Below are 26,039 nucleotides of genomic sequence, written 5' to 3' on the forward strand. Positions count from 1 at the left end.
GGCAAAATGATGTAACGGTCAGTGCACGGTCAAAGTTAAACCTGTGCATGTGCACACGGACTTCCTCTGTCTGCTTGACTGTGCGAAGCGAGCGATTTCATGCACATTATTTGATATGGAATCCCCTCAAATTAAATAACTTCCCAGCAGCAGAATGGCCTGATATTTTGTGAGATATTACAGAAATAAACATGCATCACAATGACCAAATTTCAGAGGGAACTAAATTTCACAGATTTTATGAAATTAAAAGGCCGTCTAGCTTTAAGAGTTGGCAGTTGGAGGGGTTTTCACTCTTTTCATTGAATGGAATTTTTTACTCTCCTCATTGAATACCCCTGAATATCCCAAAACAATAGGACATAAATTTTTTGATGGCCAGTTAATTGTCCAAATCAATGAAGCAGATTTAAGTTTTCGTGCTTGATGCATTCCTAAGACTGAACAGAATCACCTCAAGTGATCAAAACAGTCTGACACAATGGGTAAGGTCATGTTTTTTTCCCACACATTCCAATACAGTTCTAAAACTGCTTTTTACAACATCTTCATTTATCTGTTTTTTTTTTTAAAGTACAATCATGACATACATATTACAAAGATATTATTGTAGTTGAACTTGTGCTGAATACAGAAAAAGTCATATGACTTTGAAAATACTGCTTAGATTTGTTGAAATTGACAAAATCAGAGCTTGCCAAAATCATTAGTGCCAGAAAATACCCTCAAACCCCAGAGGCTTAAGTGCATTACAAGCTGAAAACTGCTTCATAGCAAAGTTTCAGTATCTCACCAGCTCTATCATTTTGGATCACTTTAAACATTCCTGAGGGGGGGGGGGGGGGGGGGGGGGGGGAAATAAAAAGTCTCAATCCTGCAGTGATTATTTGATAATCTATTACGAATATTAGACAATGTTAATCCTCATTTTAATCAAGAAGGTTAGTGACCATGCACTTTCTTGTACAAGCTGGAGAGGGACAAAATTATTTAATGCAATGCAAAACTTAATATCTGATAATAATTAAGGCATCAAAGCTAGTTAGGTGTGAAACTGTAGTGTTTATGGTTATTATGCTGTGGCAAAATGTTAATGAGCAAAAGTACCACACCAAAAAAATAAATAAAAATCAACAGTCGACAAGAAGTATCTTTTTTTTTTCCTGGCCACTGGATGAAGAGAGAGAGAGAGAGAGAGAGAGAGAAATGATACAAGCCGCCTACTGAACCTACTTGTCTGCAGCTATGAATAAAATCTAACAGCTTGTACAATCTGCTTGTACGGGACGAGTGGGCTGGTGATTTGTCCAACCCTGTGACATAACATTTGCGATAAAGGCAAAATTTGTGATATCCCATTTATAAGAAGCAAGTTCCAAAGGCTTAATTACATAGAAAGTGCACAGAAATCAGAAACGTCAGGTACGGTATTAAAAAAGGCTGAATTAAAAGAAACCAAATCAATCTGATTATGAAAGCTAACTCATTTTACCAAAGCAAAGGGCCAGCCCACATTTCAGGAAAACTGCTCCATCATGCCACAAGCTCACAGGCATGAACTTAAGAATGAAGGGTTTCATCATAATTCATTACATCACCTCCATGTTCTTCTGTCTTATTAACAGAACAAGGAGATGACCTAATTAATAATCATTTATACAACCGCATATAGAGAGCCTGAACATGCTCGGTGAAACAGCACACACCAGCTGTGCAGCTTGTTGGTTTATTATTTAACAAAATGGTTAATTATCCAGACTACTGAGGAAAACTGCATCTTTACATGCTGTTCCCAGCCTGGCTATAAACAGCTGTGTGCCTCCAAGTGACCCAAAGCTATTAGTTTATTACTGTGAGCATCATTCCCGCTACATTATCCAAGCTTCCTGACGTATTGCTATTATGTTCACTGTTAGACTCGCTGATGTGATACTAATGAACTCATGACTTTAATGTTTATAAATGGAACAGGCTTCTGCTCTGTTATAAATAGTGCTGATATACCCAACACATTTTTTTGCTTTTAAATTTACATAGATCTTAAACACAAATGCATTATATTCATGTCACAAATTAATTGCTAAAGGTGCATCAGCCAAGATTAATCAATGGTGAAGTTCAACATTGGAATGATATTTTTACTCCTTCGGCCTGCCCCTATTCCCACCCACGTACACTAAGATCTACCTCCAGAATCTATGCTATGGTTATTGTTGGCTTTTTTCATATTTTGTACTGAGTGTTTCAGTTGACCATCACGACCGGTATGAGCTCGTTAGTATCGTTAGCTACACGAGAAGCTGATATGGTTACAGTGGTGCTTGAAAGTTTGTGAACCCTTTAGAATTTTCTATATTTCTGCATAAATATGACCTGAAACATCATCAGATTTTCACACAAGTCCTAAAAGTAGATAAAGAGAACCCGGTTAAACAAATAAGACAAAAATATTATATTTGGTCATTTATTTATTAAGGAAAATGATCCAATATTACATATCTATGAGTGGCAAAAGTATGTGAACCTTTGCTTTCAGTATCTGGTGTGACCCCCTTGTGCAGCAATAACTGCAACTAAACATTTCCAGTAACTGTTGATCAGTCCTGCACACCGGCTTGGAGGAATTTCAGCCCGTTCCTGTGTAGAAAACAGCTTCAACTCGGGGATGTTGGTGTGTTTCCTCACATGAACTGCTCGCTTCAGGTCCTTCCACAACATTTCGATTGGATTAAAGGTCAGGACTTTGACTTGGCCATTCCAAAACATTAACTTTATTCTTCTTTAACCATTCTTTGGTAGAACGACTTGTGTGCTTAGGGTCGTTGTCTTGCTGCATGACCCACCTTCTCTTGAGATTCAGTTCATGGACAGATGTCCTGACATTTTCCTTTAGAATTCACTGGTATAATTCAGAATTCATTGTTCCATTGATTATGGCAAGCCGTCCTGGCCCAGATGTAGCAAAACAGGCCCAAACCATGATACTACCACCACCATGGTTCACAGATGGGATAAGGTTTTTATGCTGGAATGCAGTGTTTTCCTTTCTCCAAACATAACGTTTCTCATTTAAACCAAAAAGTTCTATTTTGGTCTCATCCGTCCACAAAACATTTTTCCAGTTGCCTTCTGGCTTGTCCACGTGATCTTTAGCAAACTGCAGATGAGCAGCAATGTTCTTTTTGGAGAGCAGTGGCTTTCTCCTTGCAACTCTGCCATGCACACCATTGTTGTTCAGTGTTCTCCTGATGGTGGACTCATGAACATTAACATTAACCAGTGTGAGAGAGGCCTTCAGTTGCTTAGAAAAGTTACCCTGGGGGTCCTTTGTGACCCCGCTGACTATCACACGCCTTGCTCTTGGAGTGATCTTTGTTGGTTGACCACTCCTGAGGAGGGTAACAATGGTCTTGAATTTCCTCCATTTGTACACAATCTGTCTGACTGTGGATTGGTGGAGTCCAAACTCTTTAGAGATGGTTCTGTAACCTTTTCCAGCCTGATGAGCATTAACAACACTTTTTCTGAGGTCCTCAGAAATCTCCTTTGTTTGTGCCAAGATACATGAGTTGTGAAGATCAGACTTTGATAGATCCCTGTTCTTGAAATAAAACAGGGTGCCCACTCACACCTGATTGTCATCCCATTGATTCTGCAGATACACCCGAGTCTAATTTCACCTTCAAATTAACTGCTAATCCTAGAGGTTCACATACTTTTGCCACTCACAGATATGTAATATTGGATCATTTTCCTCAATAAATAAATGACCAAGTATAATATTTTTTGTCTCATTTGTTTAACTGGGTTCTCTTTATCTACTTTTAGGACTTGTGTGAAAATCTCATGTTTTAGTTAGTATTTATGCAGAAATATAGAAAATTCTAAAGGGTTCACAAACTTTCAAGCACCACTGTATCTAATCAGCCAATCCCTTGACAGCAGCAAAATGCATAAACTCATGCAGATACAAATTAAGAGCTTCAGTTACTGTTCACTTTCACTTCAAACATCAGAATGAGAAAAACTGTGATTTCTGTGACTTTCACTGTGGCATGTGTTGGTGCCAGATGGACTGGCTTGAGTATTTCAGAAACTGCTGATCTCCTGGGGTTTTCACACATAACAATCTCTAGAGTTTACACAGAATGGCATTAAAAAAAAAAAAACAGCGAGTGAGCGACAGTTCTGTGGGTGGAAACGTCTTGTTGAGAAGAGAGGTCAGAGGAAAATGGCCAGATTGGTTCGAGCTGCCAGGAAGGACAGTACAGTAACTCATATTGACTACTTTGACGTTACCCATAATGCGTTGCGCCTTGGGGGAGTTAACCAAAATAAAATAAAATAAAAACAGCATGGTGTCACACACTGACTGTAATCTTTCGAATTCAGATCTCCCCAACACCTTCAAAGAAGTGTCAAAACTAACTAACTAAAGCTTAAAGAAATCTGCAAAGCCTTTTCTGTGGACTTTAAGATATCAAATCGGTAAAAAAATGCTTGTAAAAATCATATCAAACACTTTGAACATCTCCACTTCGGGTGACAATCAGCAGCCTTCTTCGTCTGTCAACGTGGGTGTTCCAACAATTACTGACCTGCAGAAGTTAAAAGACTGGCAGAAGAGCTTTGAAAGATTGACAATGATTACAGAAGAACCCACAATGGAATCATTTTTGCTGGGTGCTGGTTACAACAAGAAAGCTGTAAGAAAATATAAAAACGCTTCGTGCATGAGAACACAAGCAAGGAATTCACTCAGTCAAGTAAGTACTATAAACACAGCAGAACAGTCAAATTTATTTTTCAAGTTGATTTTGATTTCCTTCACTCTGATTTTCCTTGAGCTCATATGCTACCGGATTACAACAATCTTTAGGCTGTTAGAGGAAGCTGTTAGGACAACAGGGTCAAATACTCCATTCGATCTACCTACATAAACACTAAAAGGGGAAGGACATGTAAGCTTACTTACACTGCATCGTTTGCGTTTTGTTTTGGGAGTTGATCTTTCAATAAAGTTGTCCTTTTCAGTTCTTTGACTTGTCCTCGTTTTTCGGGTGAGGGGGGTTGCACTTTTTATGACTAAATACAAAGAAAGAGGGGCTGTAGGCTTTGTGACTTGGATCATCAGACTTGACTCCACCACTCAAGTGTGCAAAACACAGTCGCGTGTTGTCTGTCGGTGTACAATTTTGACGGCGAATTCTGTCTAACCACGCTTTTATTGTTTAGCTTCTTTGGGTATTCTATAAAACTTTAAATCAGGATTCCTTTTACGGTTATTTGAACAAGTTGGTGCACAGCAAAAGTCATTTTTCCCCATGTGAATTCGAAGAAATAACTGAGGTTATCTGACTTAGCCAACAAATATAGCGCCTGGTTACCCCCCAAGCCACAAGTCATTATGGGTATGTGAAAGTCAAGAATAATCACACTTTACAACCGTGGTGAGCAGAAAAGCATTTCAACATGCAACAGCAGAAGACCACATTGGGTTCCACTTCTGCCAGCCAAGAACAGGAATCTTAGAAACAAGTTATTTATTTATTTATAGTGGCTAATCATCTTTTCTTGCAGCCGAATAGCTGAATTGCAAAGGACACAGTTCAACATGGCTATGTAGAAGGCATACAAAGGCGCCAGAGGCAGGTGCCATACTACTTACGTCTGACCAGGGAACAAAGCCCAGATATTAACACCTATGGGCAATTTAGACTATCCAATTAATCTAACCACGTCTTTGGACTGTGGGGGAAACCGGAGCACCCAGAGGAAACCCACACAGACATGGGGAGAACATGCAAATTCTGCACAGAAAGGTCCTCGTCAGCCACTGGGCTCGAACCCAGGACCTTCTTGCTGTGAGGCGACAGTGCTAACCACTACACCACCGTGCCGCCAAAAGTTCCAATTAAACTGGCTGTCCATTGTATATAAAGCTGTCCATTCAACCATCTTCTACCGCTTATCTGGGTCGCGGGGGTAGCAGCCTAAGCAGAGCAGCCCAGATTTCCCTCTCCCCGGCCACCTCCACCAGCTCTTCCGGGGGAATACCAAGACGTTCCCAGGCCAGCCGAGAGATGTAATCTCTCCAGCATATCCTGGGTCTGCCCCGGGGTCTCCTCCCGGTGGGGCATGCCCAGAAAACCTCCCTTGGGAGGCATCCAGGGGGCATCCTAACAAGGTGCCTGAACCACCTCAACTGACTCCTTTCGATGTGGAGGAGCAGCGGTTCTACTCTGAGTCTCTCCCGAATGACCAAGCTTCTCACCCTGTCTCTAAGGGAGAGCCCAGCCACCTTGTGCAGAAAACCAATTCTACCACTTGTATCCTTGTTCTCATTCTTTCGGTCACTACCCATTCCTCGTGACCATAGGTGAGAGTGGGAACGTAGATGGACCAGTAAATTGAGAGCTTTGCCTTTTGGCTCAGCTCTCTCTTTACCACAACAGACTGGTTTGGCATCTGCATCACTGCTGACGCTGCCCTGATCCATCTGTCCAACTCCCGCCTCCCCTTACCCTCACTCGTGAACAAAACCCCGAGATATTTAAACTCCTCGACTTTAGGTAGCAACTCCCCCCAGTATAAAGCTGTCCATTCACACAATTCCAAGCTATACGGGTTGCATTTACATTCCTTTCAAAGACGAAAGTCATTAATTCAGTGTCCAGCTTAAACTCCTTCACCTAGAAGAAATTACCTCATCCTGTCAAAGCACTGCCAATGGCTATTTTAGTTTTACTATATTTCTTGTAAGGTTTTGTTTTGGGTTTTTTTTTCAAGTGCACATTGTGGTTTTGCTTGCAGAAGAATAATCTGGCTGTGCTGGGAAACTGGCAGGTTGGAGGATATTTTTCAACAGACTAGATTAGGGCAGAGTGTTGGGGTGTTGAAGAGGGGATTGAAAATGACTGAAAGGCTGCCCATGTAAACCCAGATAATCATTCCAAATGGGGTTTTCTCAGCAACATGATATACCTATGCTGAGACCATGGCTGAAGATTTTTTTTTTTTTAAATCATCATCTACATATTTTCCGGGTTATTTTCTCCTAGTAAGAAGTTTTTTTTTTTTAATCTCATCTCATCTCATTATCTCTAGCAGCTTTATCCTTCTACAGGGTCACAGGCAAGCTGGAGCCTATCCCAGCTGACTACGGGCGAAAGGCGGGGTACACCCTGGACAAGTCGCCAGGTCATCACAGGGCTGACACATAGACACAGACAACCATTCACACTCACATTCACACCTACGGTCAATTTAGAGTCACCAGTTAACCTAACCTGCATGTCTTTGGACTGTGGGGGAAACCGGAGCACCCGGAGGAAACCCACGCGGACACGGGGAGAACATGCAAACTCCACACAGAAAGGCCCTCGCCGGCCCCCAGGCTTGAACCCAGGACCTTCTTGCTGTGAGGCGACAGCGCTAACCACTACACCACCGTGCCACCTTTTTTTAATCTATTCCTGCAATTTGTAAAAGCACTAAACTGAAACTCAATCTGTACAAGTACTTTTTAATCTTTGCACAAAACATGTTCCAATCTGTCATTACCTCTGAAACAACCCAGTCTGAACCTTTTTCGTGTTGTATTATAAATTTCCGTCTGGTCCTTACACCTATTCCGGAAAAGCCAGTTAGAGGTCCCGTCCCCCCCAATAATATTTCCAGCCTGTGAGTCTCATTTCTTTGCACTCTAGTTCTAGGCTTGTCCATCCTCTCACTGACAGCGATGGCCCATCAATACTCAAAAGGTTCTTTTGAATTTTTCATGCTGTCTCTGACACCCTCTCTCCCACTCCGCAATTTCCATCTCAAAGGCAACCCTTCTCTTTTCGTCAGCACTGCATTTGAGACATGGTCACATCTGTATCTCCACAGTCCTGTGCTGACACCAGGGTTGTGTGGAACTGCACTGGGGGTTTTTTTCCTTCCTTTGTGCCTCTGCTGCCTGGATTTTGGCTTCACTGTGCAAGTACATGTGCTCTCCATTACACTGCATGAGACTGAGGCTATTTCTGCATCATGTTTCTGTTGCAGTATTAGTTATTAAACCCCCTATGGAGCAATTACCAAGGGGGGAAAAAAAAAAAGTATTAGTGATTTTTTTTTTCACTTTACATTAAGAACTACAGCACGGAGTCCTTCATGGAAAGGAATCAATCCTCTAACAACCTGATGTCAAAAGCTACAATATATTTGAACACATCAATAGTGATAAATGCAAAGATATTTCCCAATGCAGGAAGACGACAAGAGCCAAATGGTTGCGTGCTTACTCACTGTATTTCTGAAGCTTCAGTGATAACTGCAGAACGCGTTATGGCAAAAATCTTGTGGATGTAAGCAGGCTTCATGACAGTGATGAAATGGACATGAAGTATTAATCGAATAAGGTGCTCATCTGCCTAGCTCATCTGAGACCGAACAAAGATTACTGCTGGTTTGGGAAAACAACTGATCAGTGTACAAGAGAGCTCGAGTTTTATACAGAAATGTTAAATTTCAAATAAAAACAAGTTGACGTGGTTTACTGATAATCAAGCCAAAAATCAGGAGCAATCATCTGACCCTGCATCTAGCTATTCAGTAATTACGAACAACGTTCAGTTAAAGGTGAAGGTTTTGCATCATAGCATTTAATGCTTGGACCCCTACAAAAGAGCAAGCACTGTTCCAGCTAATCAGCTCTTGACAAGCCCACACAATGAAAACCCACCTCTTTTAATGCGATGCAAAGAGTGGGCAATTTCAACAGCAGCTTTTAGCCTGTCTTTTGACCTCTACCCATGGTTGTCAAGGTAACTCATCTCACAAGCAATCTGGCAAGTGAACTTTTTGACTAACTAAGAGCCCATTAGCTTTTTTTGACAGTTCCTGTCTGTAGCCATAGAACTGGAGTAAGTATTAGTAGAGAAAACAGGATAATTTGAAAGAAAATCAGACATGCAGAAACACAAAAAGAGAAAGATACAAAGGAAAAAGAAAAAAAAAACACAGACGCGGGAATGAAAGAAAGCAATGTTGAGCTCTTGAAAATTTTACTGCCGCATTCACCCCTGTATGGCACAGTCAATATAGAAAGTCTTTAAAAATTCAAGATTAACCTCCAGCCCTTCATACTGGGTTTTTCTTGCCTAAGCACAAGGTGCCGAATGAGGTCAGTCACATCGTCAACAAGATTTACAGTGTCTTATAAACAAAGTGTCCTTAACGCGTTAACAGCAGTCAGGAAACATCACATCCATTGAGTTTCACGGAATCAATTAACATAATCATCCGGAAGCAAGACACACTGTGAAAGCTGTCCTTGACTCAAGTGGGAAGATGACGAAATGGATTTCTATCATTTATTTTCAAGAATATGAATTTCGTCACTGAACGTTGTCCCATTCTTTAGATAACGGATAAAACACTAATGGAACTGAGAGAAAATATCAGAGCTGGGATGAATGGTAAAATTCTTGCCCAGGACTCCAGATTTGAGAAAAATGAGTGCACGCACACACAAAAATAAATTATTATTAATAATAATAATAATAATAATAAATTAGACAGCACAGTGGTGTAGTGGTGAGCGCTGTCACCTCACAGCAAGGGTTCGAGCCCCGTGGCCGGCGAGGGCCTTTCTGTGCGGAGTTTGCATGTTCTCCCCGTGTCTGCGTGGGTTTCCTCCGGGTGCTCTGGTTTCCCCCACAGTCCAAAGACATGCAGGTTAGGTTAACTGGTGACTCTAAATTGACCGTAGGTGTGAATGTGAGTGTGAATGGTTGTCTATTGCCGCTTTTCCACTACCAACGCGGCTGAGTCGGGCTGAGTCGAGCTGAGTGGGGCTGTTGGAGTTGCATTTCGACTACAACCGCGCTGAACCGTGCTGGCTGGAAGTGGGTGGACACATTGGGTGGAGTTAGCGAAAGTGGGTGGACGTCACGTGATGTCGTTAAGCAGCGCAAACAGTGACATCAGTGATCTTTTAAGCGGTAGTCTCACGACCTGGATAGTAAACAATAAACATGGAGGACATGGAGTCGTTAGTGTTGCTGGTCTTGGTGCTGTGGCTTGTTGTCACCGACAACGCGGACAGATACTGGCAAGAGCGTATAGATGAGGCGAGGCGCATAAGGCTTCAGAAATTCTCGTAATTTGTAATTCTTCTTCTTCCGGGTTTGCGGTGTTTACAGATCCCAGCGTGCTCGCGGGGCGTGTGTGGGCATGTGAGGACACTCCTCCTCACCAATCAGTGCACAGGGGAGTGTCTGCTCACGCCCCTAGCCCCACTCGGCTCGGTTTGGCTCGGCTCGCTTCAGCCCCACTCCAAAACGGTGTGAGTTTTGGGTGCTAAGCAGGGCTGAAGCGAGCCGAGTCGTGCTGCTCTGAGATAGTCGAAACGCGAGCCGTGTCGGGCTGAAGTGAGCTGAAAAAGGGTAGTGGAAAAGGGCCATATGCATCAGCCCTGTGATGACCTGGCGACTTGTCCAGGGTGTACCCCCCCTTTCGCCCGTAGTCAGCTGGGATAGGCTCCAGCTTGCCTCCGACCCTGTAGAACAGGATAAAGCGGCTACAGATAATGAGATGAGATAATAAATTAAACCAGCACAAGTTTAATAAATACTTATTGGATGTTTCTTCAACACTGGGCACTTTTAGCCTTGTGAACTTTTAAGAAACGAATGCTCTCAAAACACATTTTTAACATCCTTCCTAGTTTCATTAACTTGCCTTAGAGCAAAGTATGATAACAGGCACATGTGCATGACTGGGAAGATTGTCATTTTTCTCAAGTGTCATAAAAAAATGTCATTTCCACCACATCTTAATTTATGTCCATTATTTGGAGATAACAGACTAGAACTCATTATGTTCCATTATGTTTCAACGGTCATGCCTACAAGTACCTACCTAATCTGACCACATAACAAATCATACGACTTCATGAACTAAATGTATTATGACCCAACGCTGCAAATTGCCAGGAGTTGTGTTTTCACCATCAGAAATTCAGTTTTTGCAGGTCCATAGTTATTTTTAAAGTCACTTACATATTTTCTAGCACTAATGATAAATGAATTCTAAATTTGGAAAAAAACGTTTAAATGTCTACCATTTGTAGTTTTTTTCCGCTTAAAACGTGTGTTGTGACGTAAACGACAGTACGTGGTGGAAATAACTGAAGGTTTTGTCAATATAAACAAACAATCAACTATGAGCTACTGCTCATGTATCCCCCCCGCTCTCACTTATATCAGAATGCAAGCAATCAAAGGAATAGGACACTTATTATTATAAATGTTGACTTCAACAAATAATTAACCCTGAAACAAGTAAGTAAAGAGCCGTGTTCTCCCCAGGGATTTCAAATAGCATCCTGGTAAACTGTCATTTTGAAATAGCATTTTGTTTCTTGAAATAGCGTCAAAATCCACCCTACATGTTTCATAAATACATTCAGTCGGTAACCAGGAAGTTGATGTGCGACAGACCTGAAAACGGTATACACGGTATAGAACCCAGAGATGCCTACCCCAAATTTTGAATTTCAGTATTCTTGAAAACATTTTTCAGTATTTTGGAATGACTTTCAGTAACATTAATTTATGCGCATTTCCATTATAAAGAGGTGTATATACCAATATGTTTAACATTTAAATTATTAAAAAGAACTGTTTTGTGTGAATTGAATAAACAAAACGCGAGCAGCCATCTCAACTGAATTTCCACTCAACAAATTTCTAGAGCATACAATATATCACATTTTTATAAATACAATAGTGTTCCCTGTTTGCAGACATTACGGTTGACTAACAATCATTGGTATTGAATGCAACTCCTCAAAAGTATTATATTATATTGCCTGGCAAAATGTTCTACCTGTTAACGGATTCTAATAAAATTAAAAAAAAAATTCTTATTTCATGCCAAAGAGAGTCCGACATTGTTCTCTTAATGTCCCAATATATAAATACTTCAGCATAATGCTTCAGAAGAGACATTGAATAAAATGACATTTATAATTGTATTTAAAACAGTAGAATGATCAATTTTTTTGCCACAATCCCAACAGCGCTAATCATAAAATTCTGTTTTTGATCATACTACATGTACATTTGCACTTGCAACACTGAAAAGACTTTTGAATTAAAGAAGTACAGCCAGTGTTTGATATTTCAGTGAATAAAAATCAGACATGTAAAAAGAAACTGAATAAGTTTAACTCACATTTCATGGCACTAATTAGCAAGTTCAACTCCAAGCACAGGTCACCCATCACCGCTTCAGCACGTGTCACGTTCCGTGTCTTTTCATCCACAGATTTCGTAAAAAACTGCTGGATACCCCCAGATTTACTTTCCGCCTGACTCGCCATTTCAGCATACTCCATGTTTTTTTTGTAGTTGACATGCCGCGTGCAGTCATCGCGACCACCATGAGTGATGTTAATGTCAGTTCTACACAGTTTGCAGTGCGCGTATCCATTGCCCTTTTGACTGGGTGTAATGCACGGCCATTCTACCGTATCGAAAATAGCGCGAACAAATGTGCGGAATCTGCGCATGTCACACACAGCATGTGTGGTTGTCGTAAAAATAAATAGCCTAGCCGTGAATCATGCATGAATTGAAAAAGTCGCTTGGACATTTAAAAACAACTCACTGGAATTTTTTAAGACTTTATAATAATTCCGTACAGAATAACACTGTTTGCCGTAACATCGTATTTACGTAACTTTTCCGTACAAAATACGGCCAATCCGTACTAGTAGGCATCTCTGAGAACCCCAAACTGAAGCTCGATACCAAATATCAAGCAGTTGTGATTTGTAGTTGCTGAGAAAAAAAAAAACGTTATGTAAAATTTGTAAATCCATGCTATATGTTTCATAAATACATTCAGTCGGTAAACAGGAAGTCGATGTGCGACAGACCTGAAAACAGTATACACGGTATAGAACCCCAAGCTGAAGTTTGGTACCAAGTGGCTATGATTTGTGGTTGCTGAGAAAAAGGGGTGTTTCAGACGGACAGAAGGAGGTAAACCAGTATACTCCCTCCTTCGGAGCAGGGGTATAAATAATAATAAAAACAAAATATAAACTAAACTAAAATAAGATATAAACTATAGCTGTCATTTCCACCACAACTCATTCTGTGGTGGAAATGACGTAACAGTTTTTTGCAGTAAATTATCAAACTCCCTCGCCATGCTAAGCCACTGTTGTTGTTAACACAAAGTATCCAAAATACATAAAAATCTGCTATTTTTCCACTTGTTTTACATCGTTTGACAGATTTACAGTCTGAGTGGAAACAACACACAATAAAAATACTCCGTTTATGACTAATAGTTCCCTGGATTTTTCTCCTTTTCTGATCGCTACACGTCTCTCATGTTTGACCTCAACCTTGCTCTTCACTGACTCTATTGCTTCCTTGGTAAACACAAACTATTTGTAAGGTGGCTCTAGTAGTTTAAAACACTCAGTTGTGGTGGAAATGACTGAGAACTGTGGGACACTGATGTTTTATTTGAAATATAGTTTTTAAAAAATGACCTAATGCATTCGAAATTGAAATGGTACGTGGATTTCATGTTTTCTTAAAACAAGCATGTCAAAGAATATTTTAAAAATAATACTTTTGTAGTGGTTAACGTTTTAAGATTACAGATCTGGGTCGGGGACAAGCATAAAGCAGCAAAACTGACAAAAGGCACTTAAAGAGCAGTAAAAATAGAATATGCAGGCATGATTAGATGTCTATTAGGAGGCTGCGATGTGAACTTCTCATCTCATCTCATTATCTGTAGCCGCTTTATCCTGTTCTACAGGGTCGCAGGCAAGCTGGAGCCTATCCCAGCTGACTACGGGCGAAAGGCGGGGTACACCCTGGACAAGTCGCCAGGTCATCACAGGGCTGACACATAGACACAGACAACCATTCACACTCACATTCACACCTACGGTCAATTTAGAGTCACCAGTTAACCTAACCTGCACGTCTTTGGACTGTGGGGGAAACCGGAGCACCCGGAGGAAACCCACGCAGACACGGGGAGAACATGCAAACTCCGCACAGAAAGGCCCTCGCCGGCCCCGGGGCTCGAACCCGGACCTTCTTGCTGTGAGGCGACAGCGCTAATCACTACACCACCGTGCCGCCGATGTGAACTTCATAAAATTAAATGATTAAAATAAAAATCTCTTAGTTTTGATGAAAGACAACCATCACAAGTGCCTGGAGGTGGAGAAACGCCCTATTACTCATTTGTGCAGTTGGAAAATTTTTATTTTTTAAGAATAACCGTCCTAATATACTCAATCCAGCGGCTAAAACACAGACTGAGCCGGTCAGTCCAGTGACCAGCACTTACCAGTACAATCTGTCTTTTGGCAGTTGGTAGCTGCTCAGATCAAGCTGAGGCTCTCAGTAGGAAAAGTACTGATCTGTTCATTAATATTACACACAGCCCCGATAACCCGGCAGACTGAATAATGCAAAATCTGATGTCAAACCAGATCCAGATAACTACTTTATTAGAAGGAAAAACATATCACACTTATTAGTCCACTTATTAATACATAATTCCTGGAGCCTCTCACTGCTTGGTATATAAGATTTATATCCCTCATCAAAAAATTCCAAACTAAAAGTGACTACAAACATGGGTGCAAGTATAAAATTTTCAAAAACCTGAAAAGTCTGACAAAGTCAGACGTGCATGGCGCAGCCATGCAGGGGGGGTTACAAAGGGGGGTGAGCCCCCCTTAGGGCTCGAAAAAAAAATTAAATTACAAGTTAAAATGGTTGTCTCTCATGCAATCTCATGCAAACATTTATAATATTAATAGTTATATGATTTGCATATTCACATCAAATGTTTAATACATTTCATCAATTCATCTGAAATAACATTTCAAGTACAAGACTTGATATTTCAAAACATCTAGCAACTACTAATTTAAATGTTGAAACAACCATTTTTAATATGCTTTTTGCTGTGATACCTTTTTTACAATATATACACAGCTTGAGTTAAAATAAGGAGCCACATGTCTTGATGTCCTCAGAAACTCCTGGATTTTAGCAAATAACAAGATTCAGCTTTTTCCATATACAAAAATATCTACATTTTATAATCCATTACTGACTACAAATGAGTTTTCAACCTAACAACCACATTAGAAAAAATGATAAAAAAGCTAAACTTATTTCAAGACCTACCTTACTTTTATTTAATAATTGAAAGGTAATCAAATGTCAAAAAAAAAAACGTTTATAAAAGCAGATACTTGTGATGAATAATTTCAATTCTAGAAGAAAGCACATTGCATTTGCACATCACACAATATCAGATGACAATTTAAATCACCAATAAATGTTTTGAATTCACTTATTACTACATAGCACAAAAATCAGAAAAGTGATTAGTCTCATCGGCGTGACTTTTAAGTCCCTTCTTCCCGCTGGAGCCGTGCTTGATAGTCTTTGAACAGCAGTCACAATACGCAACTCCCGGGACGTCCGGTTTTCTCAGCCATATTCCCCATTTGTCACCGTTTTTGTCACACTCACTTAACCATTCCCATCTCCATTTATTTCTAGACATCTTTTCTAATTCTTTTGTATTGGAGCCTTCCGATAAAAACTTCATTTTGACATATTTTGATCAGCAACCAGAGGCAAAGCGCGTGGATCTGTCGCAAGGGAGGGAAGCGAAATAAGGCTTATTATTCTTTTGGTGGAGAGGGTGGAGACCTCGACTGGCTATCGTAGCCTGCATGGAATCGGCCATCAGACATTCTGTCGCATGTCCCAGACCCGGTGAAATGTAACTGAATTGTCTTGGCCAGCCCCAAGGGTCCCATCTGCATCTCATCATTGCTGAGGAGTGTGCTCCCATCACCCAATCAAGCATCCAGCCTGAGCAGGTCATGATACTTTTTTAACCATATTAACATGCCATTGTTGTGTGTTATGCCTGATGTCAAGACTCTTGTCTCTGCGAGCCTACCACACAGATTTAATACTCGTCATTTTTAGGGCATACCTAACAACATGTGTTTTCTCCCCCCCCCCAATCTGTCCCTCTGAGTTACATGTTGGTCCTGGGATTGAGATGCTGGCCTCTTCTGCCCCTCGGACCTGCTTGATCCATCCTGGTGCCCTGTGTCTGGTCAGAGTTTTATCGCGTCACTCCTGTGAAGGACGGCCCCATGAGGACAGTTGAGGGTTATACCTGGAGGATGCTCTGGACTCTTACAGTAATGCTTTTATGGCTGAGGACTACAGTTGACTTGCTAACTTTAGGACTGCAGTTATCATGAACAGTTTTGCACTCAAGTGTCCATCAATGAAGAGTTTATAACATCAACGAAACTGTCTTCATGTTAAAACTGTTAATGTTATAGTCATGCTGTCTGTTGTTGCCCAAATGAGGCTGGGTTCCCTTTTGAGTCTGGTTCCTCTCGAGGTTTCTTCCTCATGTCGTCTGAGGGAGTTTTTCCTTGCCACCGTCGCCACAGGCTTGCTCATTGGGGATAGATTAGGGATAAAATTAGCTCATGTTTTAAGTCGTTCAAATTCTGTAAAGCTGCTTTGCGACAATGTTTATTGTTAAAAGTGCTACACAAATAAACTTGACTTGACTTATTATAAAAGCTTAAGTTTCATTGGACGGCAGTTAACAGTGAGCCAATCAAAAGCACCGTTCTAACTTGCACCAAAAGAAACGGCGACTCACGGGAATAGCTGTGTTGATTTGGTCAAACAACGTGCTACGTGCGTGAAACATATCACACATGTATAACACAGTGAAACAACGGGCTAGTCAGGACCGCTCGTTGGTGAGCGGCGTATAAATTGAATGAGGTTTGTGGTGAAGACGAGATGAAAAGATTTGTCTAGTGCAGAGACTGTACCGTGGTAACCCAGTGATATGCTGAGAGTGAGACAGTGGCCACCCCTATACCCCCCCCCCCCCCGAAAATCTCAACAGATTTACACGATTTGGAAAAATGACTTTTTCAGAACCGAAAAAAACGGCACTTCCGGCACATGCCGGAAAACTTGCACCCATGTACAAAGAATTAGAAATAAATCTGGAAAAAAAAAATCAAAATCACTAGGCATGATCATGATATGTCGATCTACACACACAGAAATGCTCACGGAGTCAGCCATAAAGTTTGAAATTGTGACATCAGTTTATGGTATATCCAGGATATACCATGACTCACTCACACCATATCCTTTTTTTTTTTTTACGTCATGAGATACATTGCTTAATCAATGGTGGAACTATTTTATGTCACGTGAGCCATCCTTGGCCAATCCCTGCACAGGAATTTTTTGATGAGTGACATATTTAAATAATATTGGCTGGCATTAAGTCGTATACTAGATATATTCCATTCAGCAAGCATGGTATTGAACGAGTTGAAGACGAGTTGAATATCATGCAAGCTGAGTGGAATATATCTAATATACAGTGGGGCAAAAAAGTACTTAGTCAGCCACCAATTGTGCAAGTTCTCCCACTTAAGATGAGAGACGCCTGTAATTTTCATCATAGGTATACCTCAACTATGAGAGACAGAATGGGGGGAAAGAATCCAGGAAATCACATTGTAGGATTTTTAATGAATTAATTGGTAAATTCCTCGGTAAAATAAGTATTTGGTCACCTACAAACAAGCAAGATTTCTGGCTCTCACAGACCTGTAACTTCTTCTTTAAGAGGCTCCTCTATCCTCCACTCGTTACCTGTATTAATGGCACCTGTTTGAGCTCATTATCAGTATAAAAGACCCGGCTGAAGTTTGCTAGAGAGCATTTGGATGATCCAGAAGAGGATTGGGAGAATGTCATATGGTCAGATGAAACCAAAATAGAACTTTTTGGTAAAAACTCAACTTGTCGTGTTTGGAGGAGAAAGAATGCTGAATTGCGTCCAAAGAACACCATACCTACTGTGAAGCATGGGGGTGGAAACATCATGCTTTGGGGCTGTTTTTCTGCAAAGGGACCAGAACGACTGATCCGTGTAAAGGAAAGAATGAATGAGGCCATGTATCGTGAGATGTTGAGTGAAAACTAGGGCTGCACGATTATGGAAAAAATTATAATCATGATTATCTCATCTCATCTCATTATCTCTAGCCGCTTTATCCTTCTACAGGGTCGCAGGCAAGCTGGAGCCTATCCCAGCTGACTACGGGCGAAAGGCGGGGTACACCCTGGACAAGTCGCCAGGTCATCACAGGGCTGACACATAGACACAGACAACCATTCACACTCACATTCACACCTACGGTCAATTTAGAGTCACCAGTTAACCTAACCTGCATGTCTTTGGACTGTGGGGGAAACCGGAGCACCCGGAGGAAACCCACGCGGACACGGGGAGAACATGCAAACTCCACACAGAAAGGCCCTCGCCGGCCCCGGGGCTCGAACCCAGGACCTTCTTGCTGTGAGGCGACAGCGCTAACCACTACACCACCGTGCCGCCATAATCACGATTATCTTGATCAAAATTGTAATCGCGATTATTAATCACGATTATTCTTGATGTTAGGGAAATCACTTAAATTTTATTTCACTATATTCAAACAAACAATATGAACAGCTTTCAGTGCAGAATGAAATTTAAAAGAGAAATTCTGATTTCCAAATGACAAATAAATGAAATTTATCCAAGAAATTACCAAAGGATGAAGGAACTGAAAACTCAGTTGCAACAATTACACAGCATTATACTGAGGCCTACAAGTTTTTAGCTAGAAAGACCAGCCTATCAACATGCTCTGGCTTTAAACATGAGCGAAGGCAGGTCACAACATTGCCTCCAGTGCTAAATAGTCTGTTGTTCCGACATAATTAGCTTTTCTCTCTCACCTCAATCTGTTACCTACTCTCACGCTATCACCCCTTGAAGAAGATAACGCTGCACTGAAGCTCTGCACACTTGGCCAGATGCTGCTGACGTTTTCCAGCCCAAAATATGTTCAAAACCCGCCAAAATGCACTTTGGCTTGCTTGCTTATTTAGGCGGAGTAATGAAACCTTACATGCGTCGGTTCGCCCCCTAATGGTTTGGCGGAGTACTGGTCAAAAAGGGCTGATCAGATATGCAGCAGAGCTCGAATTTTAAATGGAAATAAATCACGATTTTCATTTCATTTAATCGTGGCAGTCAAAATCGCGATTTTCAATTAAATTCGATTAATTGTGCAGCCCTAGTGAAAACCTCCTTCCATCAGCAAGGGCATTGAAGATGAAACGTGGCTGGGTCTTTCAGCATGACCATGATCCTAAACACACCGCCCGGGCAACGAAGGAGTGGCTTCATAAGAAGCATTTCAAGGTCCTGGAGTGGCCTAGCCAGTCTCCAGATCTCAACCCCATAGAAAATCTTTGGAGGGAGTTGAAAGTCCGTGTTGCCCAGCGACAGCCCCAAAACAATCACTGCTCTAGAGGAGATCTGCATGGAGGAATGGGCCAAAATACCAGCAACAGTGTGTGAAAACCTTGTGAAGACTTACAGAAAACGTTTGACCTCTGTCATTGCCAACAAAGGGTATATAACAAAGTATTGAGATGAACTTTTGTTATTGACCAAATACTTATTTTCCACCATAATTTGCAAATAAATTCTTTAAAAATCAGACAATGTGATTTTCTGGATTTTTTTTCTCATTCTGTCTCTCATAGTTGAAGTGTACCTACTGTATGATGAAAATTACAGGCGCCTCTCATCTTTTTAAGTGGGAGAACTTGCACAATTGGTGACTGACTAAATACTTTTTTGCCCCACTGTATCTAAAAAATAAATAAATTTAAAAAAAGGCCAGCCAATATTATTATTATTATAATAATACATACATTTGATGGAACAAACCTGGCGGCCATGTTCGTTTACAAATTGTCACAGTCGCTCGCTAGCGTGGAAGTGTTGCATGTAATATGTATCTCGTCAATATTTTATAATTTAACAACTATTCAAATATTTGAAATGACGGGAGGTTTTTTCCTCTCTTTTCTTGCACAAATACCACCATATACCCCAGAAAAATCTCAGGACGAGTACTAAATAAGCAATAAAATAAAAGAAGCAGTACTAAATATTTATTCAGTATTATTCTAATGTTCTTCATGCTTGGGTAAAGTTTTTTAATGTCTGTGTGTAGTTTAGGCGGGGGGGGGAATTTATTTTCCATACCATCCTGAGATTTTACTGGGGTATACGGTACATTACCTAGAACTAGTACTAAATACATAACGAAGTATAACAATATTTGTTAATTTATACCCAGAAATGGTATTTCTGCAGCATTAAATGGAGTGTGCAGAGGGGCAACATGTACCAGGGTTGGGTTTAAACAGACTCAGTGCTGCGTATGTGAAAGCACCCTAATTTGCATTCTCTGTCTTAAACATGCAAAGTGCACTGTGGTTCAAATGCACTTTAAAAAGCCTTGAGTGCCAGTTTTCTATGTTTTTTGGAGGTGTGTGCGTTTAAACCTTCAATATAAACGCTCCAGTCAAGTCATTATCTAAGCATGGTATGGCACTAGCATCACTCTGAAGTCTCTCTTGTTGTTCTGAAGTGAACACATTACAGGACTCACCGGGTGGGTAGCTGACTCTGCTGTCTAGTGGCGCAGACAGAAGAGAGTCCACAACGTCGGACCTTTTCTGAAGAAGCGTCGATATCATCTCAAATCCCTCAGGACCAAGAAACTCAAACAGCTGAGTGTATGAGACACAGAGAAGAGATAGTGTCATCAGGCCATATGCGTGAAAAAAGTCATTCTTACTGCAGCCAAAAACATCATCTTTACTACACGCCAAATGTGAGCGCTTGGTAGTCATTATCTCCCACATTTCTAAAGCTGGAGCAGAATCATCTGCTGCACAGTCTGCTGAACACAGACACCTGGCACTTAGCAGCAGGTGAAAAAACAAAAACAAAACATACACTAAGCTCCAGAATTATTAGCACCCTTGGTAAAAATGGGTTAGAAAAATGGTTCGGAAAATGTCTGTGTGGTTAATTAATTATCTTAAGCGCAAACTGTCAATGTATGTGTGGGAGAAACCTTTAAGTAAATTTATTCTAAGCAATTCAAAAAGAAACCCTCTAAGTAAACCGTGTGTCACAAATATTGCCACCCCAGACATTTTAATGAACAAAGTAAAAGACAAAATGGTTCAGTTAAGTCTGTAGGAACTCCGAAGCAATCCTCCACAACTTCCTGTTTCACTGAGGTGAAATATTAGGTGATCCTTGTAAACCTTCAACAATGGGAATATTAAAAAGAAATACAATACACAAATGAAAACATGTTTGCTGACTTTCAAAAATCAGAAAATAAAAATAGGTACATGCCTGAAAAACGTCTTTACCATACCCTACCATATGTACATACCATACCCCTGGTCTACAGACCAATAAATAAATAAATTTCTCTGCAGACCACACTTGGAGATTTCCAGAAGCACATTGGTGCCATGAAGTATCTAAATCTACAATTAGACACCACCTCCAGGCAAACGAGCTACTCAAAAAAAAAAAAAAGCATGCCAAAAGAAAGCATTTTCCTCCATCTAACCATAAACAGAAGGGTCTGAAGTTCAGAAGATGCTATTGGAACCAGATTCTATGGTCAGATGAGACAAAAATAAAGCTGTTTTGGCAATGAATGCTCAAAGTGGCTTTGGCTCAAAGAGGAGAATGGTTATACAGAAGACAAAATAAATCCCCACTGTTAAATATGGTGGAGGCTCTGTGATGGTGTGGGGCTGTTTTTCCAAAGGCCCTGGGAACCTTGTTAGGATCACGGACTCCATGATGTAAGTATGAGGATATTTTAACCCTCTGGAGTTGAGAGCTTCGCCGGCAAAGCTTGGCAGGTTTAGATTGAGTAGGTCATGTATTTAGATAAATATCTTCCAGAGTTTTTCATCATACAAGCATGATAAGCGTATTGACAAATTTTATACTTTACACTTTCCTATGTGCCCATTGCCAAATAATATTATAGCTTTTTAAATTACCTAAATTAGATGAAACATAAAACTTGTCACCTTAAGGCCTCTGCATGCTCTTGCGACAAGGCTTTCGCAGATAGCTTTTCGCAGACAGTTGTAATTTATTGTTGAGCGGGGAGTAATAGGCGTGCGCGATGTTATTCACCACTACAACGCAAGGGGGCGCGAAGTCGTGAAATCGCTAGGAGTAGTTGGTGGGTGTGGTTAGTGGAGTGTTTATCCTCCGGTTACTTATAATGACTAGAACTGGAGCCGTATAGATGTACGTACTTCCTCACTTCCTCGATCAACCGCTCTTCGTGCTGCTCCATCTTCGCTCGTGTTTTTAAAAATGGCGGTCGTGAAAACAAACCAAACCGGGAAAGTAGGGAAGCGGAAGTGCGTGTAGAGCGGATGTAGAGTGGACCAATCAGAGCCCTCTTGTCTGCGACGCTGTCTGCAAGGCTTCTGCGGTGGTCACAATTTTTGGGAGATGTGCGCAGAGCGTCTGCGAAGGTGGGGGGGCTACGCAGACGCTATCTGCGACACCGTCTGCGAGGACTGCGTTGTCAGCATAAATTGGCCTTTACTCAGTCACACCAGAGTCAGAGCACTGAGCGCCCACTTACGCATTCATAAAAGACTATTCACATGGTAACGGCATGATAATCACTTTCACTCTTTTGGTTTCAATTGGTTTCTGTTTTGCAGTGGGAACGCCCACCGTAAACAGGATAAAAATCAGTCAGCCATAGTTTAGGCTGCTTGGAGGTAAAACTTCTTGTGAGATGGCACATGGATTTTATGTGCTTTGGATGATTCAGGACAGCGATTCAATTCATGATTCAGGACAGCGATTCAATTTCAGGAAACCGAATCAATTCATGATTCAGGACAGCAATTTGGTTCAATCTTGAGAACTGCGATACTGATTATGAGCAGTGCCGGGTTTTGGTTTTTTTGTACATCAACTCGATCCAGCCCAAGATCAACTTGAGTAAGTGTAAATATTTCTTCTATTTATTATGAGCATATCGGTTGACATGCATGCACTGTTGTACATACACAGGAAAAATGACGGCGCAATTTTTCCAGAGTTAAAAGTATTTTCCTCAAAAATACTTAATTTTGCTCGATTTTGAGTTTCATCTCATTATCTCTAGCCGCTTTATCCTGTTCTACAGGGTCGCAGGCGAGCTGGAGCCTATCCCAACTGACTACGGGAGAAAGGCGGGGTACACCCTAGACAAGTCGCCAGGTCATCACAGGGCTGACACATAGACACAGACAACCATTCACACTCACATTCACACCTACGGTCAATTTAGAGTCACCAGTTAACCTAACCTGCATGTCTTTGGACTGTGGGGGAAACCGGAGCACCCGGAGGAAACCCACGCGGACACGGGGAGAACATGCAAACTCCGCACAGAAAGGCCCTCACCGGCCACGGGGCTCGAACCCGGACCTTCTTGCTGTGAGGCGACAGCGCTAACCACTACACCACCGTGCTGCCCCTGATTTTGAGTTTAGAGAGTAAAATTTGGAGTTGGAGTGAGAGCAAAATTACAGTGTAATTGTGTAACAGAGTTGGTTATGGCTCTGAACTGAGTAAAATAGTACAAGAGTTAATTTCAAGACACAGTAAATAGAGTCAAATACCGAAATAAAGTCAAATACCAGATAAATGAAGCTGTTGTAAAAAGCAGTTTTAAAACTGTGTTGGAATGTGTGAAAAACCATTACCTTACCCATTGTGACTTGACCTGATGGGATTAAGAGTTAATCTGATGGGATTAAGGATTGGCAGTGGAAGGGGTCTTCCCTCTTCTCATTGAATGGAATGGAATTTTTTACCCTTCTCATTGAATACCTCTCCCACTGCCAACCCTTTACCCCAAAACAATAGGACATCAATTTTTGATGGCCAGTTAATTGTCCAAATCATTGCCGCATATTTAAGTTTTTGTGCTTGATCCATTCCTAAGACTGAATAATCACCTAATGCTAATCACCTCAAGTGACCAAAACGATTTGTCACAATGGGTAAGGTCATTTTTTTTTCCCCCACACATTCCAACACAGTTCTAAAACTACTTTTTACAACATCTTCATTTATCTGCTATTTTTTTTAAAAAGTCCAAACATGACATACATACTACATAGATATTATTGTAGCTGAACTTGTGCTGAATACAAAAAAAAGTCATATGACTTTGAAAATACTGCTTACATTTGTTGAAACTGACAAAATCAGAGCATGCCAAAATCATTAGCGTGCCAGAAAATACCCTCAGACCCCAGAGGGTTAAATACTGCTTCTGCCAAGAAGTAACGATTGGATCCGCCAGCTGGACAATGATTCAAATCATACATCCAAATCCACACATTTAATGGTTACCAGAGAACCAAGTGTTTGAAATTTAATCTCATTTTCTCAGGAGTTCCTGAAAATCAACAGGACAACCCAGAAAACACCATCCAAGAAATGCACGCACTCTGTGCCGAAACTTGCATCAGATGCGGTCGAGAAAATAACTTTCCACCGCGTCCATCGTCTCGGAGCGCGGGGTAAAGGAAACGGTCCTCGCCCTATTATGGTGAAATCTGAACATTTTAAATGCAAGGAACTGATTAAAAGCAAGGGGAAAGAGCTCACTGCAAAAAAAACTAGCCATCCTAATATAAGGAAAAACAATCAATTTGAGAACATTTAGACTATAATCAAGTGAAATAATCTGCCAGTGCAGTAAGATAATTACACTTGGTAAGACATCTTAGAATAAGTTGGTTGCAATCTAGAACTAGGTTTAATAATCTCAAAATTGGTGTCTTGTTTTCTTCTAATAAGAAATGCTAGATCGTTTCAACTATTTTCAAGATATTTTCACTTGCTAAGATATCATTTTTTGCAGTGCTCAAAGGCACAAACTTTGGGCTCAATGGCCAGTTCCCCAAAGAAAGAAAGAGAAAGAGAGAGAGAGAGAGAGAGAGAGAGAGAGAGAGAGAGAGAAAGAAAGAAAGAAAGAGAGAAAGAGAGAGAGAAAGAGAGAGAGAAAGAAAGAGAGAAAGAAAGAGAGAAAGAGAGAAAGGGGGGGGGGGAACTGTTACCAATTATGAAACATCACCAGGCAAAGGACAACCGCGCATCAAGTGTCATTTGGCCATTCCAATTACTGGACCTAAACCCGACTGTAATAATAATAATAATAATAATAATCATCATCATCATCAGATTAAACAAACAGATCTTCTTTGCTTATTTTTTTGTATTGAGCTATGAGATGAGAAAATGGTGAAAATGCCTTTTGTTAGTCAAAAAATAAATTAATAATAACAATAATAATAATAATGGGCAGCACGGTGGTGTAGTGGTTAGCGCTGTCACCTCACAGCAAGAAGGTCCTGGGTTCGAGCCCCGTGGCCGGCGAGGGCCTTTCTGTGTGGAGTTTGCATGTTCTCCCTGTATCCGCGTGGGTTTCCTCCGGGTGCTCCGGTTTCCCCCACAGTCCAAAGACATGTAGGTTAGGTTAACTGCTGACTCTAAATTGACCGTAGGTGTGAATGTGAGTGTGAATGGTTGTCTGTGTCTATGGCTACGTTTACACTAGACCGTATCTGTCTCGTTTTCTTCGCGGATGCACTGTCCGTTTACATTAACCCCCCTGAAAAAGCGGGGAAACGGGAATCCGCCAGCGTCCACGTATTCAATCTAGATCGTATCAGCTCCGGTGCTGTGTAAACATTGAGAATACGCGAATACGCTGTGCTGAGCTCTAGCTGGCGTCTCATTGGACAACGTCACTGTGACATCCACCTTCCTGATTCGCTGGCGTTGGTCATGTGACGCGACTGCTGAAAAACGGCGCAGACTTCCGCCTTGTATCACCTTTCATTAAAGAGTATAAAAGTATGAAAATACTGCAAATACTGATGCAAATACTGCCCATTGTGTAGTTATGATTGTCTTTAGGCTTGCCATCCTTCCACTTGCAAGTAATA

At 41.0% G+C, this 26,039-nt stretch overlaps 1 protein-coding gene across 3 annotated transcripts in view; it reads right to left on the minus strand.

Annotated features, from left to right (window-relative positions):
• Positions 1 to 26,039, minus strand: part of ascc3 (activating signal cointegrator 1 complex subunit 3) — a 395,456-nt gene that overhangs the window by 320,044 nt on the left and 49,373 nt on the right. For all 3 annotated transcript variants that reach the window (XM_060922147.1, XM_060922146.1, XM_060922145.1), the window contains exon 5: positions 20,636 to 20,756. In XM_060922147.1, coding sequence (XP_060778130.1) covers positions 20,636 to 20,756 — 121 coding nt within the window. The remainder of the gene's footprint in view (positions 1 to 20,635; positions 20,757 to 26,039) is intronic.

The sequence above is a fragment of the Neoarius graeffei genome, chromosome 5, assembly GCF_027579695.1.
Source record: "Neoarius graeffei isolate fNeoGra1 chromosome 5, fNeoGra1.pri, whole genome shotgun sequence".
Lineage (NCBI taxonomy): Eukaryota > Metazoa > Chordata > Actinopteri > Siluriformes > Ariidae > Neoarius > Neoarius graeffei.